The sequence below is a fragment of the Oncorhynchus keta genome, chromosome 34, assembly GCF_023373465.1.
Source record: "Oncorhynchus keta strain PuntledgeMale-10-30-2019 chromosome 34, Oket_V2, whole genome shotgun sequence".
Classification (NCBI taxonomy): Eukaryota; Metazoa; Chordata; class Actinopteri; order Salmoniformes; family Salmonidae; genus Oncorhynchus; species Oncorhynchus keta.
The window spans coordinates 14,017,620-14,037,027 of record NC_068454.1 but is presented as its reverse complement, the minus strand read 5'-3'; the positions used below and the strand labels follow the sequence as shown (position 1 = coordinate 14,037,027).

General features: G+C 44.8%; 1 protein-coding gene and 1 pseudogene across 1 annotated transcript; one reads left to right on the top strand and one right to left on the bottom strand.

Moving 5' to 3' along the window:
- Positions 1-288: 288 nt before the first annotated feature.
- LOC118366466 (ADP-ribosylation factor-like protein 11) lies at positions 289-2,824 on the bottom strand. The gene has a single exon (XM_035749097.2). The coding sequence runs from the start codon at positions 2,805-2,807 to the stop codon at positions 2,205-2,207; it is 603 nt and encodes a 200-aa protein (XP_035604990.2). The 5' UTR covers positions 2,808-2,824; the 3' UTR covers positions 289-2,204.
- A 5,609-nt stretch (positions 2,825-8,433) lies between these two features.
- LOC118366603 (RCC1 and BTB domain-containing protein 1-like) lies at positions 8,434-10,033 on the top strand (annotated as a pseudogene).
- The last annotated feature ends 9,375 nt before the right edge of the window (positions 10,034-19,408 follow it).

Sequence of the window (19,408 nt, the reverse complement as noted above, 5' to 3'; positions counted from 1 at the left end):
AATAACCTGTAATGACCAAGACAAGGAAATACTATAACTAATTTACAGAAATATTCACACCCCTGAGTGGATATGTTAGAAACACCTTTGGCAGGGGTTACAGCTGAGAGTTACAGCTGTGAGTCTTTCTGGGTAAATCTCTTAAGAGATTTGCATACCTGGGAAGTGTGACATTTGCCCATTATGCTTTTAAAAGTTCTTCATTCTGTCATTGTTTGTTGATCATAGCTAGACAGCCATTTTCAAGTCTTGCCATTGATTTTCTAGCTGATATAAGTCAACTGTAAGTAGGTCACTCAGGAACATTCAATGTTGTCTTGGTAAGTTACTGCAGTGTATATTTGACCGTGTTTTAGTTTATTGTCCTGCTGACTGGTGAATGTGTCTCCGTATCGGCTGTAAAGCAGACCGTGATGTTGGATTTGCCCCAAACACAACTTTTATTATCGAAATGAAGTTAATTTCTTTGCCACATTTTTCACAGTTTTACTTTAGTGTCTTATTGCAAACAGAATGCATGTTTTGGAATATTTTTATTCTGTACAAGCTTTCTCATTTTCACTGTCATTTAGGTTAATATTGTGGAGTAACTACGGTGTTATGGATCCATCCTCAGTTTTCTCCTATCACAGCCATTCAACTGTGTTTTATAGTCCCCGTTGACCTCATGGTGAAATCCCTGAGCGGTGTCCTTCTCCGGCAGCGGAGTTAGGAAGGACGCTGTATCTTTGGTTGTGCATTGATCCACCATCCAAAGTGTAGTAACTTCCCCATGATCAAAGGGATATTCAATGTCTGCTTTTTTTTACCCATCTACCAATAGGTGCCCTTAGCGAGCCATTGGAGAACCTCCCTGGTCTTTGGTTGAATCTGTTTGAAATTCACTGCCAGACTGAGGGACCTTCACAATTATCTGTATGTGTGGGGTACAGAGATGAGGTTGTCATTCAAATCAAGTTAAACACCATTATTCCACACACAGTGAGTCCATGCAACTTCTGTGACTTGTTAAGCACATTTTTACTCTTCAACTTACTTAGGTTTGCAATAACAAAGGGTGTGAATACTTATTGACTTGACATTTTAGGTTTTAAAGAATTTGTAAGAATGTCAAAACAATTCCACTTTGACATTATGGGGTATTGTGTCTAGGCCAGTGTCACAATCTACATTTTAATATGTTATATTCAGGCTGTAACACAACAAAATGTGGAAAATTCCAAGGGGTGTAAATACTTTGAAGACACTACATTCACCTCACCACAAACCCATCAATGCCACATTCTGCTAATCAATCAGGGGATTTTGATTATGACATCACTTCCTCTCATCCTTAGGACATGTTCTCTGTACTACTGATCCTAACCAAAATAAATGCGCTGTTAGCCATTGGATCCTCACTGCTGCAAGCTTTCTGATTGATATGGTAACATCAAGGTGTATTGTCTGTCTGGAAAAATTGGTGAGAGATTCTTATTCTGAAAGAGGGGACAAAGTGACTCTGCTCTCATGTATGTGATTTAGAGTTGCTGTACATGGTACCTGGATAAATATACCTGACACATTTGCTCTCAAATACTTAAGACCAATAAAAAGTAATCCGCTTTACTGAATATACGACTAAAGGTTCTATTTTAATGTAACTGTGTATCACCGATCCCTTTAGTCTGGTAGTGTCAACACTTCAATCTGGAGTAGCAACCATTGATTTAACTTCCAGGGAGAAACTAGAACCAGCAGGACTGTGGCTAAATAAGGAGACCACCTTGTGGTGTAGAAGGATACTGCATCTTCTGTCAATTGTAAAAATGAATGGCACTTGTGACATTGCTGTGGGGAGATTAGTTTCATGTGAAATACATGTCATTGTTACAGTGAGTGTAAAAACAGGTGGATGATCCCATTGGGCTTTTGTCCTTTTGATAAAAGTAGCCATTTAATTCCAATCTGCGAATCTCAAGTCCCATTGAATAGTTGCCTTCATAGTGAATGTCACAACTGTTTCTATATTCAAATAACCTACTGGCATGATGCATACTGTGAGAGGAGCACAGTTAGCTTATGAAAAGCCTCACCGGTTCCCTTTTGTCCAAATGTGTGTGTGCCTATTCTTTACCTGTTTGTATATGAGAGCCCATTCCTTGTCCATTGATCTGTGTATTTGCCAAAGTTTTCCATATATCATTGTGTGTCTGAGTTCTCCCTCAGCGCTTTCTGATGAGTGTGGCCAAAGAGTCCAGGGCCTCTTGGAGCCCCAGGCCGTTGTGAGCGCTGCACCCCTGCACCTCCCAGTTTCTATCCCAGCACTGCTCCAGCCCCAGCCCGCCCGTCACCTCCTGGAGCCCCATCGCCTCTGGGAGGTCCATCTTATTAACCAGCACCATTAGGGGGACTCCCCTCACCCTCTCATCCCCCAGCACTCTCCCCAACGCCGCCCTTGCCTCCCCGATCCGTACCCGCTCTACCCCGTCCACCATAAACAGCAGGGCATCGCATTCCTCCATGTGGTCTCCCCACTGGGCGCGCATGCCCCCCTGGCCCCCTATGTCCCACACGGTCAGCTCCGGGCCAGAGTCCAGCTCCAGCGAGCCCACGTTGAAGCCTACGGTGGGGGTGGTGTATGCCAGCTCACCCCTAAGAAGGCGGTGGAGGAGGGTGGACTTCCCCGCCCCGTCCAGGCCCACTAGAACCACTTTGGCCATGTGGCTGTGAGACTGTCTGCACAGGGCCAGACCCATGTCAGACAGGACTTTGAGGTTTTTATGAAAGATGAAGGTTTCTGCAGATCTGTGATGGTTGGAGTCCATCTAAGCTTGTCCTTTAATAGTCCAATGAGTGGAGCAGATCAGTTAAACATCAAGGCTTAGAAATTAATCATCAGGTCTTCAGTTATCAGCAAGGTCCTGATGCCTCTTTATCATGTTGGTCTATGTAATCCAGCTGCTTGCCATTACACCCTTTGTGCTGAAATGGAGGCTCCTACAGCACAGCTGAATGTCACTGAACAGTCATAACCAAGTGAGATATCATCTAGTTATTTTCATGTGTTTGCATGCAGCTTTCTAAGCCAGCGCTCGCTCCCATTGGACTAATCAACCCAGCTGACTGGGATCTCAATCACTGGGGATGGTAACCATGGCTCTGGGTTACACCTGTGGCAGTTAAATAATTCAATTAATTGATGAGAAATTGATTGTGGGTAGTTTATTTTCAGAGCTACTAAAATCAGAAATGGGAGATGGAGGGGCAATTTGCAGACATGAGGAGCCACAAGATGTGTTAAACATTTTTGTTACCGGGTGGCGCAGTGGTCTAGGGTCTGGGTTCGGCTGTGCACGACTCCATCACCGTCATTGTTTGCTGACGACACGACGGTGGTAGGCCTGATCACCGACTACAATGAGACAGCCTATAGGGAGGAGGTCAGAGACCTCTCCCTCAAAGTCAGCAAGGCAAAGGGGCTGATTGTAGACTACAGAAAAAGGAGGGCCGAACACGCCCCCCCCTCACATCGACAGGGCTGTAGTGGAGCAGGTTGAGAGCTTCAATTTCCTTGGTGTCAACATAATTTGGGATCTATCATGGTCCACACACCAACAGAGTCGTGAAGAGGGCACGACAGCGCCTCTTCCCCCTCATGAGCACAGGAGGTTGGTGGGGGAGGACGGGCTCGTGGAAATGACTGGAGCGGAATAAGTGGAACATCAAACATGTTTTGAATGTGTTTGATGCCATTCGCTCCGTTCCAGCCATTATTATGAGCCGTCCTCCCCTCAGCAGCCTCCTCTGCCCAGGAGGCTGAAAAGATTTGGCATGGGCTCTCGAGATCCTCAAAAAGTTCTACATTTGCACCATTGAGAGAATCTTGACTGGCAGCATCACCGCTTGGTATAGTAACTGCTTGGCATCCGACCACAAGGCATTACAGAGGGTAGTGCATACAGCCCAGTACATCACTAGGGCAGTGGCCTCTATACCAGGCGGTGTCAAAGGAAGGTCATAAACGTTTATATGTTACAACACAGCAAGCGGTACCGATGTACCAAGTCTAGAACCAACAAGATCCTAAACAGCTTCTACCCCGAAAACATAAGACTGCTAAATAGTATGTCTGTGGGTAGCTAATGGTTAACTATTTAACTATCTGCTTTGACCCTTTGTGCTGCTGCTACTGTTTTATTATCTATCCTGTTGTCTAGTCACGTTATCCCTACCTATACAGTATGTACATATCAACCGTAACTACCTCGTAGCACTGCACATCTACTAGCTACTGGTTTTTAAAAATGTTTTATTTTTATTTATTTCACCTTTATTTAACCAGGTAGGCTAGTTGAGAACAAGTTCTCATTTGCAACTGCGACCTGGCCAAGATAAAGCATAGCAGTGTGAACTGACAACACAGAGTTACACATGGAGTAAACAATTAACAAGTCAATAACACAGTAGGAAAAAAAAGGGGAGTCTATATGCATTGTGTGCAAAAGGCATGAGGACGTAGGCGAATAATTACAATTTTGCAGATTAACACTGGAGTGATAAATGATCAGATGGTCATGTACAGGTAGAGATATTGGTGTGCAAAAGAGCAGAAAAGTAAATGAATAAAAACAGTATGGGGATGAGGTAGGTAAAAATGGGTGGGCTATTTACCGATGGACTATGTACAGCTGCAGCGATCGGTTAGCTGCTCAGATAGCAGATGTTTGAAGTTGGTGAGGGAGATAAAAGTCTCCAACTTCAGCAATTTTTGCAATTCGTTCCAGTCACAGGCAGCAGAGAACTGGAACGAAAGGCGGCCAAATGAGGTGTTGGCTTTAGGGATGATCAGTGAGATACACCTGCTGAGCGCGTGCTACGGATGGGTGTTGCCATCGTGACCAGTGAACTGAGATAAGGCGGAGCTTTACCTAGCATGGACTTGTAGATGACCTGGAGCCAGTGGGTCTGGCGACGAATATGTAGCGAGGGCCAGCCGACTAGAGCATACAGGTCGCAGTGGTGGGTGGTATAAGGTGTTTTAGTGACAAAACGGATGGCACTGTGATAAACTGCATCCAGTTTGCTGAGTAGAGTGTTGGAAGAAATTTTGTAGATGACATCGCCAAAGTCGAGGATTGGTAGGATAGTCAGTTTTACTAGGGTAAGTTTGGCGGCGTGAGTGAAGGAGGCTTTGTTGCTGGTACTGGTACTCTGTGTATATTGCCACGGTAACACTCTTATTGTTGCAGGTTAATACTTTTGTATTATTCCTCTATTTTCTCTCTCTCTGCATTGTTGGGAAGGACTGTATAAGTAAACATTTGACTGTTAGTCTACACACCTGTTGTTTACCAAACATCTGACTATATGCATGTGTGTGTTTTTGTTGATGTTCTTGAAAAAATTATTCAATTTCGATTTATGCCAAAATGATCTAGACTTGTGTCAAGTGTTTGTCAAGCCAGACAGTGCTCTAGTGACCTTCGCCCTATTTATTTCATAGGAAAGTGACTCTGCAGCTCTGAATTCAATTGGTCTTGCTGAATGTTGACAAGTCACATCATTTGTTGTCTCTCACTTCCGGACACTCTGCATTAAAACAGTATCAAGTTTTTTTTGACCTATGTCTCAGGTCACCTGATTTAGAATTGACCACAGGTAAGGTCAGTGTTTCACAATCCATTCCTCAGGTTGCACATATTTGTTCCAGCCCAACACTAACCCACCTGATTCAAATAGGACTTCAAATCAAATCAAATCAAATTTTATTTGGTGACTTGGTGATTAGTTGGGGTTGTGCTAGGTTAGAATGAAAATGTGGACAAATTGGACATTTTGCCCTAGGATGAGCTACTTCTGTACTGCTTAGCACACTTGCCAAATATCAGAACTCAAAATCAAACTGATCATGCAATGTAATATGCTTTTGATGTATTTTGGACACTTTTTGGGGTACCAAATTTGGTATATAGCCGCTATAGTTGCACATTTTCAAACAATATATTTTCAAGATTCGTGCTCAAACAATATGGCCGCTATGAGCTTGCATGAATGATTTTTCCTATCCAACAGTGCCACCATGCGACCAAGTCTGAATCATACTTTACAGGTTAGCTAGACTCATCCCTGAGCATGTGTGCCACATTGCATCACTCTGAGTACAACAGATCAAGAGATATAAGCATCTGTCAATTATAGCTCCACTGTTGTAATGTGTACTGCCCAGTACATCACTGCTGCCAAGCTTCCTACAATCCAGGACCTACAGTTGAACTGGGAAGTTTACATACACTTAGGTTAGAGTCATTAAAACTAATTTTTCAACCACTCCACAAATGTCTTGTTAACAAACTATAGTTTTGGCAAGTCAGTTAGGACATCTACTTTGTGCATGACACAAGTCATTTTTCCAACAATTGTTTACAGACAGATTATTTCACTTATAATTCACTTTATCACAATTCCAGTGGGTCAGAAGTTTACATACACTAAGCTGACTGTGCCTTTAAACAGCTTGGAAAATTCCAGAAAATTATGCCATGGCGTTAGAAGCTTCTGATAGGCTAATTGACCTCATTTGAGTCAATTGGAGGTGTACCTGTGGATGTATTCCAAGGCTTTCCTTCAAACTCAGTGCCTCTTGTCTTGACATCATGGGAAAATCAAAAGAAATCAGCCAACGGCTCAGAAAAAAAAAATGTAGACCACAAGTCTGGTTCATCCTTGGGAGCAATTTCCAAATGCCTGAAGGTACCACATTCGTCTGTACAAAAAATAGTATATAAGTATAAACACCATGGGACCACGAAGCCGTCATACCGCTCAGGAAGGAGATGCGTTCTGTCTCCTAGAGATGAACGTACTTTGGTGCGAAAAGTGCAAATCAATCCCAGAACAGCAGCAAAGGACCTTGTGAAGATGCTGGAGAAAACGGTACAAAAGTATCTATATCCACAGTAAAACAAGTCCTATATCGACATAACCTGAAAGGCCGCTTAGCAAGGAAGAAGCCACTGCTCGAAAACCGCCATTAAAAAAAGACAGACTACGGTTTGCAACTGCACATGGGGACAAAGCTTGTTATTTTTGGAGAAATATCCTCTGGTCTGATGAAACAAAACTGGAACTGTTTGGCCATAATGACCATTGTTATTTTTGGAGGAAAAAGGAGGATGCTTGCAAGCCAAAGAACACCATCCCAACCGTGAAGCATGGGGGTGGCAGCATCATGTTATGGGGGTTCTTCGCTGCAGGAGGGACTGGTGCATTTCACAAAATAGATGACATCATGAGGTAGGAAAACTATGTGGATATATGGAAGTAACATCTTAAGGCATCAGTCAGGAAGTTTAAGCTTGGTGGAAAATGGGTCTTCCAAATGGATAATGACCCCAAGCATACTTCCAAAGTTGTGGCAAAATGGCTTAAGGACAACAAAGTCAAGGTATTGGAGTGGCCATCACAAAGACCTGACCTCAATCCTATAGAACATTTTTGGGCAGAACTGGACAAGCGTGTGCGAGCAAGGAGGCCTACAAAACTGTCACAGTTACACCAGCTCCGTCAGGAGGAATGGGCCAAAATTCACCCAACAAAGACAGGGTGAAAGATGGAATCTACCCTATATTATATTTCTCCATGGAGGACTACTTATATTCTAAATAACACTTGTGTCTGTCAGATAACCATCTGAGGGGCTTCCCAACAACATTCCACAGACCATGGGTTGCGATTGAGAAACAGTGCAGGTCTAAACTCTCTTAATGTGAACCTATAAACCTAAGCTCTGATATAAAGGCCCTATTGTTAACATCTGTTGATTCAGCTTTATGTCACAGTGATCCAGAGACTGACACCATTCTAGAATGAACCTGTTGTATTGTCAGGGTACTGCTGTTTAGATCTGTATTATTAAACCTGAAGAAAATCAAGTTAATCAGTTGAATGTGACTCTCTGGCTCTTTTTGTTTTTCCCCTCCTGTATGCAGTCCTTCCTGTTTTCCCCTCCTGTATGCAGTCCTTCCTGTTTGCCCCTCCTGTATGCAGCCCTTCCTGTTTGCTCCTCCTGTATGCAGCCCTTCCTGTTTGCCTCTCCTGTATGCAACCCTCCTGTATGCAGTCCTTCCTGTTTGCTCCTCCTGTATGCAGCCCTTCCTGTTTGCCTATCCTGTATGCAGCCCCTCCTGTATGCAGTCCTTCCTGTTTTCCCCTCCTGTATGCAGCCCTTCCTGTTTTCTCCTCCTGTATGCAGCCCTTCCTGTTTGCCTCTCCTGTATGCAGTCCCTCCTGTATGCAGTCCTTCCTGTTTGCCCCTCCTGTATGCAGCCCTTCCTGTTTGCCCCTCCTGTATGCAGTCCTTCCTGTATGCAGTCCTTCCTGTTTGCCCCTCCTGTATGCAGCCCTTCCTGTTTGCCCCTCCTGTATGCAGCCCTTCCTGTTTGCCTCTCCTGTATGCAGCCCTTCCTGTTTGCCCCTCCTGTATGCAGCCCTTCCTGTTTGCCCCTCCTGTATGCGTGGGGCTACAATAACTGCCAGGTGGTGCCAGGGTCCACAGCCAACCAGCCCAACCCCAGGAGTTTGTCCAACTGTCTGCAGAACAAGGTGGCTGTTAGCGTCACCTGAGGTCAAACCTACTCTGGCTGTGGTTGAGAATGGAGAGTTGAGTGAGAGTGACCACTGTTTGAACGTGGGTTTGATATGAAATGTGTTTCATATTTGTATTTAATCAGCCTGTGTGTGTTTCTCTCAGTTGTGCTGCTGAACAATGGGAATCAGCTGACACATTGTCGCCTGGTGGGCCTGCAGGGTCTCTGTGTGCAACAGGTGAGTACATACACTACCTCCTCTAACATTCACTCCTCTCCTCCCTCCAGATAGCGTCTGGCCCTGCCTACTCCCTGGTCCTGAGAGCATTGTGTGTGTGTGTCCTCTCCTGTTGACAGAGCACTGTGTGTGTGTCCTCTCCTGTTGACAGAGAATTGTGTGTGTGTCCTCTCCTGTTGACAGAGCATTGTGCTTGTGCCCTCTCCTGTTGACAGAGCATTGTGCTTGTGCCCTCTCCTGTTGACAGAGCATTGTGTGTGTGTCCTCTCCTGTTGACAGAGCATTGTGTGTGTGTCCTCTCCTGTTGACAGAGCATTGTGTGTGTGTCCTCTCCTGTTGACAGAGCATTGTGTGTGTGTCCTCTCCTGTTGACAGAGCATTGTGTGTGTCCTCTCCTGTTGACAGAGCATTGTGTGTGTGTCCTCTCCTGTTGACAGAGCATTGTGTGTGTGTCCTCTCCTGTTGACAGAGCATTGTTTGTGTCTTCTATCCGGAGCATGATGACTTCCTGATGGTGGCCCAGTCTCTGAAGGAGAAGTTTGATATCCCAGAGACGGCCGACCTCAAGTTCAGCGTGGACGGTGCAAACATCCACGTACAGGCCATGCTCCACGTCAGGTAGGTTGCTCACTGGGCTCTAACAAAGCAAGATCAAGTTAGCCAGCTAACATCATTACATACTAAGAACCTTCTGGATTATAGTGAAAGTTGGAAGATGAATGGGCTATTGAGTCAAGTTGTTTTACCAGACCCATTGCAAGTTCTATCTTTCATAGTGAGTGAAGAAATGTGGCATTGTTTCTCGAATATAATCAAACACAAGTTGTACAGAGTGCTTTTCAAGGACCCAGACACTTAAATGGAGAATATTTAATTATGGTAAGTGATTAACTGGCTTACAGCTGTCCTCTACCTCTCTACTGCTAGTTGTGAGCACTTCATAACAGCTAACAGTCCTCTCACTCTCTCCACTGCTAGGTGTTCCAGTACCATTGGAATGAGGATTGAAGGAGGTGATAGAGATCGACCAGTTCTCCTACCCCGTCTACCGCTCCTTACTGGAGTTCCTCTACACCAGGGGTCTCCAACCTTTTAATAGCATGAGAACTACTTTAAAAAAAATAAGCATGTCGTGAGCTAGTCATTCTTATTTTTAGCTTTCAAATAGGCACATTCTTCTCCTCTCCCATGCAACTCTTCCCACGGGACTTTAGTGTCCAAGAAGTAAATGTTTTCATTCAATAAACCTGGTAAAATAATGGTTAATAAATAACTAAAAGGGCCTCTCGAGTGGTGCAGCGGTCTAAGGCACTGCATCGCTGTGTTGCGGCGTCACTACAGCCTGGGGTTCTAAGCCGCTGTGTCACAACCGCGCATGACCGGGAGTCCCATAGGGCGGCACACAATTGACCCATCGTCGTCTGGGTTAGGGGGAGGGTTTGGCCGGGGGCTTTACTTGGCACATCGCGCTCTAGCGACTCCTTGTGGCAGGCCGGGCGCCTGCAGACTGACTTCAGTCATCAGTTGAACAATGTTTCCTCCGACAGGAATGTGCAGGTTTAGCAATCAAATCAAATCAAATCAAATTTTATTTGTCACATACACATGGTTAGCAGATGTTAAATGCGAGTGTAGCGAAATGCTTGTGCTTCTAGTTCCGACAATGCAGTGATAACCAACAAGTAATCTAACTAACAATTCCAAAACTACTGTCTTATACACAGTGTAAGGGGATAAGGAACATGTACATAAGGATATATGAATGAGTGATGGTACAGAGCAGCATACAGTAGATGGTATCGAGTACAGTATATACATATGAGATGAGTGTGTAGACAAAGTAAACAAAGTGGCATAGTTAAAGTGGCTAGTGATACATGTGTTACATAAGGATGCAGTCGATGATGTAGAGTACAGTATATACATATGCATATGAGATGAATAATGTAGGGTAAGTAACATTATATAAGGTAGCATTGTTTAAAGTGGCTAGTGATATATTTACATAATTCCCATCAATTCCCATTATTAAAATGGCTGGAGTTGGGTCAGTGTCAATGACAGTGTGTTGGCAGCAGCCACTCACTGTTAGTGGTGGCTGTTTAACAGTCTGATGGCCTTGAGATAGAAGCTGTTTTTCAGTCTCTCGGTCCCAGCTTTGATGCACCTGTACTGACCTCGCCTTCTGGATGATAGCGGGGTGAACAGGCAGTGGTTCGGGTGGTTGATGTCCTTGATGATCTTTATGGCCTTCCTGTAACAACGGGTGGTGTAGGTGTCCTGGAGGGCAGGTAGTTTGCCCCGGTGATGCGTTGTGCAGTCCCTCACTACCCTCTGGAGAGCCTTACGGTTGAGGGCGGAGCAGTTGCCGTACCAGGCGGTGATACAGCCCGCCAGGATGCTCTCGATTGTGCATCTGTAGAAGTTTGTGAGTGCTTTTGGTGACAAGCCGAATTTCTTCAGCCTCCTGAGGTTGAATAGGCGCTGCTGCGCCTTCTTCACGACGCTGTCAGTGTGAGTGGACCAATTCAGTTTGTCTGTGATGTGTATGCCGAGGAGCTTAAAACTAGCTACCCTCTCCACTACTGTTCCATCGATGTGGATAGGGGGTGTTCCCTCTGCTGTTTCCTGAAGTCCACAATCATCTCCTTAGTTTTGTTGACGTTGAGTGTGAGGTTATTTTCCTGACACCACACTCCGAGGGCCCTCACCTCCTCCCTGTAGGCCGTCTCGTCGTTGTTGGTAATCAAGCCTACCACTGTTGTGTCGTCCGCAAACTTGATGATTGAGTTGGAGGCGTGCGTGGCCACGCAGTCGTGGGTGAACAGGGAGTACAGGAGAGGGCTCAGAACGCACCCTTGTGGGGCCCCCCGTGTTGAGGATCAGCGGGGAGAGATGTTGTTGCCTACCCTCACCACCTGGGGGCGGCCCGTCAGGAAGTCCAGTACCCAGTTGCACAGGGCGGGGTCGAGACCCAGGGTCTCGAGCTTGGTGACGAGCTTGGAGGGTACTATGGTGTTGAATGCCGAGCTGTAGTCGATGAACAGCATTCTCACATAGGTATTCCTCTTGTCCAGGTGGGTTAGGGCAGTGTGCAGTGTGGTTGAGTGCATCGTCTGTGGACCTATTTGGGCGGTAAGCAAATTGGAGTGGGTCTAGGGTGTCAGGTAGGGTGGAGGTGATATGGTCCTTGACTAGTCTCTCAAAGCACTTCATGATGACGGAAGTGAGTGCTACGGGCGGTAGTCGTTTAGCTCAGTTACCTTAGCTTTCTTGGGAACAGGAACAATGGTGGCCCTCTTGAAGCATGTGGGAACAGCAGACTGGTATAGGGATTGATTGAATATGTCCGTAAACACACCGGCCAGCTGGTCTGCGCATGCTCTGAGGGCGCGGCTGGGGATGCCGTCTGGGCCTGCAGCCTTGCGAGGGTTAACACGTTTAAATGTCTTACTCACCTCGGCTGCAGTGAAGGAGAGACCGCATGTTTCCGTTGCAGGCCGTGTCAGTGGCACTGTATTGTCCTCAAAGCGGGCAAAAAGTTATTTAGTCTGCCTGGGAGCAAGACATCCTGGTCCGTGACTGGGCTGGATTTCATCTTGTAGTCCGTGATTGACTGTAGACCCTGCCACATGCCTCTTGTGTCTGAGCCATTGAATTGAGATTCCACTTTGTCTGTACTGACGCTTAGCTTGTTTAATAGCCTTGCGGAGGGAATAGCTGCACTGTTTGTATTCAGTCATGTTGCCAGACACCTTGCCCTGATTAAAAGCAGTGGTTCGCGCTTTCAGTTTCACGCGAATGCTGCCATCAATCCACGGTTTCTGGTTAGGGAATGTTTTTATCGTTGCTATGGGAACGACATCTTCGACGCACGTTCTAATGAACTCGCACACCGAATCAGCGTATTCGTCAATATTCCCATCTGACGCAATACGAAACATGTCCCAGTCCACGTGATGGAAGCAGTCTTGAGTGTAGAGTCAGCTTGGTCTGACCAGCGTTGGACAGACCTCAGCGTGGGAGCCTCTTGTTTTAATTTCTGCCTGTAGGCAGGGATCAGCAAAATGGAGTCGTGGTCAGTGTTCAATGTTGGTCAGTGGTCAATGTTTCTGTACTGCTGCTACTTATTTCATGGCAACGTTTGCAAATAACAGGTACACATGTTATACATTGAACAATAATATAAACTCAACATGTAAAGTGTTGGTCCCATGTTTCTTAAGCTGAAATAAAAGATCCCATAAATGTCCATACACAACGCTTATTTCACTCAAATGTTTTACACACATTTGTTTACATCCCTATTAGTGAGCATTTCTCCTTTGGCAAGATAATCCATCCAGCTGACAGGTGTGGTATATCAAGAAGCTGATTAAACAGCATGATCATTACACAGGTGCACCTTATGCTAGGGACAATAAAAGGCCACTCAAATGTGCAATTTTGTCACAACACAATGTCACAGATGTCTCTAGTTTTGACGGAGCATGCAATTGGAATGCTGACTGCAAGAATGTCCACCAGAGCTGTTTCCAGATAATGTTATGTTAATTTATTTACCATAAGCTGCCTCCGTGTTTTTATAGAATTTGGCAGTACGTCCAGTTGGCCTCACAACCACAGACCACATGTATAGTATCGTGTGGGTGAGCGGTTTGCTAATATCAATGTTGTAATGATGGGGTTATGGTATGGGCAGACAAACTACGGACAACGAACACAATTGCATTTTATCGATGGAAATTTAAATGTACAGAGATACCGTGACAAGATCCTGAGGCCCGCTGTCGTGCTGCACCCGCCCTCATCACCTCATGTTGCAAGGATCTGTACACAATTCCTGGAAGCTGAAAATGTCCCAGTTCTTCCATGGCCTGCATACTCACAAGACATTGAGAATGTTTGGAATGCTCTGGATCGACGTGTACAACAGCATGTTCCAGTTCTCGCCAATATCCAGCAACTTTGCACAGCCATTGAAGAGAAGTGGGACAACACTCCACAGGTCACAGTCAAGAGCCTGATCAATGCTATGCGAATGAGATGTCGTGCTACATTATGCAAATACTGGTCCCACCAGGTACTGACTGCTTTTCTGATCCGGTCCCACCAGGTACTGACTGCTTTTCTGATCCGGTCCCACCAGGTACTGACTGCTTTTCTGATCTGGTCCCACCAGGTACTGACTGCTTTTCTGATCTGGTCCCACCAGGTACTGACTGCTTTTCTGATCTGGTCCCACCAGGTACTGACTGCTTTTCTGATCCGGTCTCACCAGGTACTGACTGCTTTTCTGATCCGGTCCCACCAGGTACTGACTGCTTTTCTGATCCGGTCCCACCAGGTACTGACTGCTTTTCTGATCCGGTCCCACCAGGTACTGACTGCTTTTCTGATCCGGTCCCACCAGGTACTGACTGCTTTTCTGATCTGGTCCCACCAGGTACTGACTGCTTTTCTGATCTGGTCCCACCGGGTACTGACTGCTTTTCTGATCTGGTCCCACCAGGTACTGACTGCTTTTCTGATCTGGTCCCACCAGGTACTGACTGCTTTTCTGATCTGGTCCCACCAGGTACTGACTGCTTTTCTGATCTGGTCCCACCAGGTACTGACTGCTTTTCTGATCTGGTCCCACCAGGTACTGACTGCTTTTCTGATCTGGTCCCACCAGGTACTGACTGCTTTTCTGATCCGGTCCCACCAGGTACTGACTGCTTTTCTGATCCGGTCCCACCAGGTACTGACTGCTTTTCTGATCCGGTCCCACCAGGTACTGACTGCTTTTCTGATCCGGTCCCACCAGGTACTGACTGCTTTTCTGATCCGGTCCCACCAGGTACTGACTGCTTTTCTGATCCGGTCCCACCAGGTACTGACTGCTTTTCTGATCCGGTCTCACCAGGTACTGACTGCTTTTCTGATCCGGTCCCACCAGGTACTGACTGCTTTTCTGATCCGGTCCCACCAGGTACTGACTGCTTTTCTGATCTACGCCCCTAACTATTTTTTTAAGGTATCTGTGACCAACAGATGCATATCTGTATTCCCAGTCATGTGAAATCTATAGATTAGGGCCAAATGAATTTATTTAAATTGTCTGATTTCCTCATAAGAACTGTATCTCAGTAAAATATTAGAAATTGTTGCATGTTGCATTTATATTTTTGTTCATTATTTATTTTAATTTTATTTTATTTCACCTTTATTTAAAACCAGGTAGGCAAGTTGAGAACATGTTCTCATTTACAATTGCGATCTGGCCAAGATAAAGCAAAGCAGTTCGACACAAACAACAACACAGAGTTACACATGGAGTAAAACAAACATACAGTCAATAATACAGTATAAACAAGTCTATATACGATATATAAGATATATTAGCAAATGAGGTGAGATAAGGGAGGTACAGTCAAAAAAGGCCATGGTGGCAAAGTAAATACAATATAGCAAGTAAAACACTGGGTATGGTAGATTTGCAGTGGTAGAAAGTGCAAAGTAGAAATAAATAAAATACATTTACATTACATTTAAGTCATTTAGCAGACGCTCTTATCCAGAGCGACTTACAAATTGGTGCATTCACCTTATGACATCCAGTGGAACAGCCACTTTACAATAGTGCATCTAAATCTTTTAGGGGGGGGGTAGTTGTTTGGGCTAAATTATAGGTGGGCTATGTACAGGTGCAGTAATCTGTGAGCTGCTCTGACAGTTGGTGCTTAAAGCTAGTGAGGGAGATAATTGTTTCCAGTTTCAGAGATTTTTGTAGTTCGTTCCAGTCATTGGCTTGAGAACTGGAAGGAGAGGCGGCCAAAGAAATAATTGGTTTTGGGGGTGACCAGAGAGATATACATACTGGAGCGCGTGCTACAGGTGGGCGATGCTATGGTGACCATCGAGCTGAGATAACGGGGGACTTTACCTAGCCAGGTCTTGTAGATGACATGGAGCCAGTGGGTTTGGCGACGAATATGAAGCGAGGGCCAGCCAACGAGAGCGTACAGGTCGCAATGGTGGGTAGTATATGGGGCTTTGGTGACAAAACGGATTGCACTGTGATAGACTGCATCCGATTTGTTGAGTAGGGTATTGGAGGCTATTTTGTAAATGACATCGCCGAAGTCGAGGATTGGTAGGATGGTCAGTTTTACAAGGGTATGTTTGGCAGCATGAGTGAAGAATGCTTTGTTGTGAAATAGGATGCCAATTCTGGATTTAACTTTGGATTGGAGATGCGTAATGTGAGTCTGGAAGGAGAGTTTACAGTCTAACCAGACACCTAGGTATTTGTAGTTGTCCATATATTCTAAGTCAGAGCCGTCCAGAGTAGTAATGTTGGACAGGCGGGCAGGTGCAGGCAGCGATCGGTTGAAGAGCATGCATTTAGTTTTACTTGTATTTAAGAGCAATTGGAGGCCATCTCATCAAGAGAGTCCCGCTGTGTGCCACGACCCAGAGGTCAGTCCCACCCCCACACCTAGCAACAGGTAACTCTTCATCCAATCTGCATTATCATATTTCACCCTGTAGCTGTGGTTAGGAGCAACTTCTACCAAGCGCACTCCAGGGTTGTGTTCATTAGTGCAACTTCTACCAAGCCTAGTCCAGAGACGTGTTCACTAGGGAACACCGTAGCAAAGAAGGATGAGCGTTTGTCATTGGACAGGTTTAATTAGTAGCCCCCCAGTTTCAGACCGTTTTCTTCCATTTCGTGCCTACTGAACACGACCCAGGAGGGTTATGGTCAGTTGAGTTCTGGTTGAATTCCTATTCCGGTGGGATGGTTGGAGTGCTAACATCCTATTTCCTGTTTAACCTTGTCGTGTTTCTCGGATCTGGAGGAGTTCTGCGTTAAGTTCTGTGTGCACCAACTAACGGCGGTGAACCAGACTGTGGCCTTCTGGCATCCAATGCATCCTGTTCAAAGAGTTAATCTGCAGAGCCAGCTGCTGTGGAACCCGAACTGACCACTGAACCACGCAGATTCCCCTCCCACAGTCTCCCTCAAAGGGGGCTATGTTAAAGCTGCGCTAACAAGGCCCTGGCCTGCGGTCTGATACAGAGCCACCCAGCTGTACCATTTGCCTTAGTGTTAGCCACAGTGCCTGCTTCTGGTTGTCTGTCTACTGCACATGAGATTGGTGTCAAAGGACATTCAGAAGAAGCTACCCTAACCACTGTATTAGGGTTGTTAAATAATTGTTCAGAGGTCCTGTTAGATATGGATATCATCTTCTGTCTCCCTCTGCGATTTGGTAGTTTCATCCTGCGTCTCTGAAGGCCAGTTTTTTAATTTTCCCATTGTTCCTTCCAATCGTACGTGTGGATTGAGTTTGTTCTTGACAAGTGAGGAGCACATCTGCACTTCCTGATGTGCAGTGGGTTGTGGGAGAGTGTGTGAGATTGAGTATGTATCTTATCACTATGGCCAGATATCACTCTGGTGATATCCATGCTCCAAAATGAAGAGGGTCTCAGGTTATAAAATGTTTGTCTTGTCATAGGGCTGGATTCAATCCATATCGCGGAAGAGCCACGTGAAAATGTCAAGGTAATTTCCAATTGTGCCGACATTATGAAAATACTGCGCACGCATCGATGAGTCCGTGCTTTGTGATGATTCTGAACGATCAACTAGCTAGAGACAACGACACGAAGCTGCCTTGGGCGGAATCCTACCTGGTTCGTTTTGGCTAGTTTTATACCACGTGTTGTTTTTAGGTGTTTTGACTGATTTCATGTCAATACTAATATGGCAAAACAAATCGCTAGCTCGCTAACCAAATAGTTCCTGGAGAACATTGGGTTGGCTGAGTTATTGGATGCAGTATTTTCAGCCTGTGTTGAAAGATGTTACAGATTATTTCAGACATACGGTATTGTTACTTTTCAGTAATGTATGCACTATACAGTATCTTAGCTGTACAGATATTGTACAGGAATATTATAATTGACTATTTTTATGATGCTTATTAAAAATAATTTGTAGATATATTTACTGACATACGGAGTGTGAGACGGCTGGGTCACGGTTGCTTTGACGAGTGTCTGGTTCCAGTTTCGATTCCATTCCAACAATCAGTCATTTATTTCTATGACATGACTATGCCAATTGTATGAAGTGCCAGTTGGCCTTTCTCAATATGACCCCAGACTGCTGAACCAATAAAAATACACTGACCAGCTCAGTAGTGTTCCTTATTGGACCCAGTTCTGAAGGCCACTTTAACTCAAGGGCAGAACACCTTTGATCAGTGGTGCCCAAACTGTGTGGCACGAGGCGTTGACAGGGGGGAGCAGTGGTCCCCCCCCCCTTGTACTTGAAGAATTAAGGTCACTAATTAGTAAGGAACTCCCCTCACCTTGTTGTCTAGGTCTTAATTGAAAGGAAAAGACTAAAACCTGCAGACACACTGGGACCTCCGTGGAATGAAATTTGACACACCTGGGTTAGATGAAAGCTCAGTGGGCAGAGGTTAGTGACAATTCAGTGGTTGGAGTCCAGGGCTGCGTTCAGTACGGAAAAATAGTGTGCAGTTTTCAACTAAATGGAAAACGTTGATGTTCTGAATGACCAGTTGAAAATGGGGAGTTGGGTTTGTGCACCTCTGCCCTTTTAAATAAGTCACTCATTGCTTCAAGCCACCCTCAGCAAACAGAGCAAACATACTACGAAGTCTGTTCCAGAACGTTGAAGAACGTTTTGGGGAAAGGATTCCTTTCGTACAAACCGTCACTCAACGCAGCAAACGTTTAATCCAACTGAAAACACCCCAGGTGAGTCAAAAAAATAAATAGTCATCTTGTTGATGTCCTTTCTTTTCACAATAGCCTAATAAAGGCAGACAATCTGAAACCATGCTAAAATAGTGCACTTGACATCCAGTAGTTTCCAAATGAACCGACATATGCAGCGTTTATCCTGGAACATGGTAACTTTGCCTTTGAAAGCTGCTTGTCTACAAACATGATTGAATCCCAATTAAAATATGAGCGTGGATTGCATTGTGTTTGGACAGACAGCCCAACGTGTATATTTTTTCACTAATTGCTCTTTTGACCAATCACATCGGATCTTTTTCAGAGCTTATATGATTGGCCTAAACACCAGGTTTACAGTGGTGGAAAAAGTACCCAATTCTCATACTTGAGTAAAAGTAAAGATGCCTTAATTGAAAATGACAAGTGAAAGTCACCCAGTAACATACTACTTGAGTAAAAGTCTAAAAGTATTTGATTTTAAATATACTTAAGTTTCAAAAGTAAAAGTATAAACCCGTTCTAATTCCTTATTAAGCAAAGAGCACCATTTATGTTTTTGGACAGATAGCCAGGGGCACACTCCAACACTCACAAACTCTTTGTAAATTATGCCTGTTTAGTGAGTCCGTCAGATCAGACAATAGGGATGACCAGGGATGTTCTCTTGATAAATATGTGAATTAGACCATTTTCCTATCCTGCTATGCATTCAAAATGTAACAAGTACTTTTAGGTATCAGGGAAAATATATGGAGTAAAAAGTACATTTTCTTTAGGAATGTAGTAAAGTAAAAGTTGTAAAAAATATAAATAGTAAAGTAAAGATACCACAAAA

Bases quoted from the DNA above. Each gene is read 5' to 3' on its own strand.
- LOC118366466 (XM_035749097.2), bottom strand. From the start codon at position 2,807: ATGGACTCCAACCATCACAGATCTGCAGAAACCTTCATCTTTCATAAA.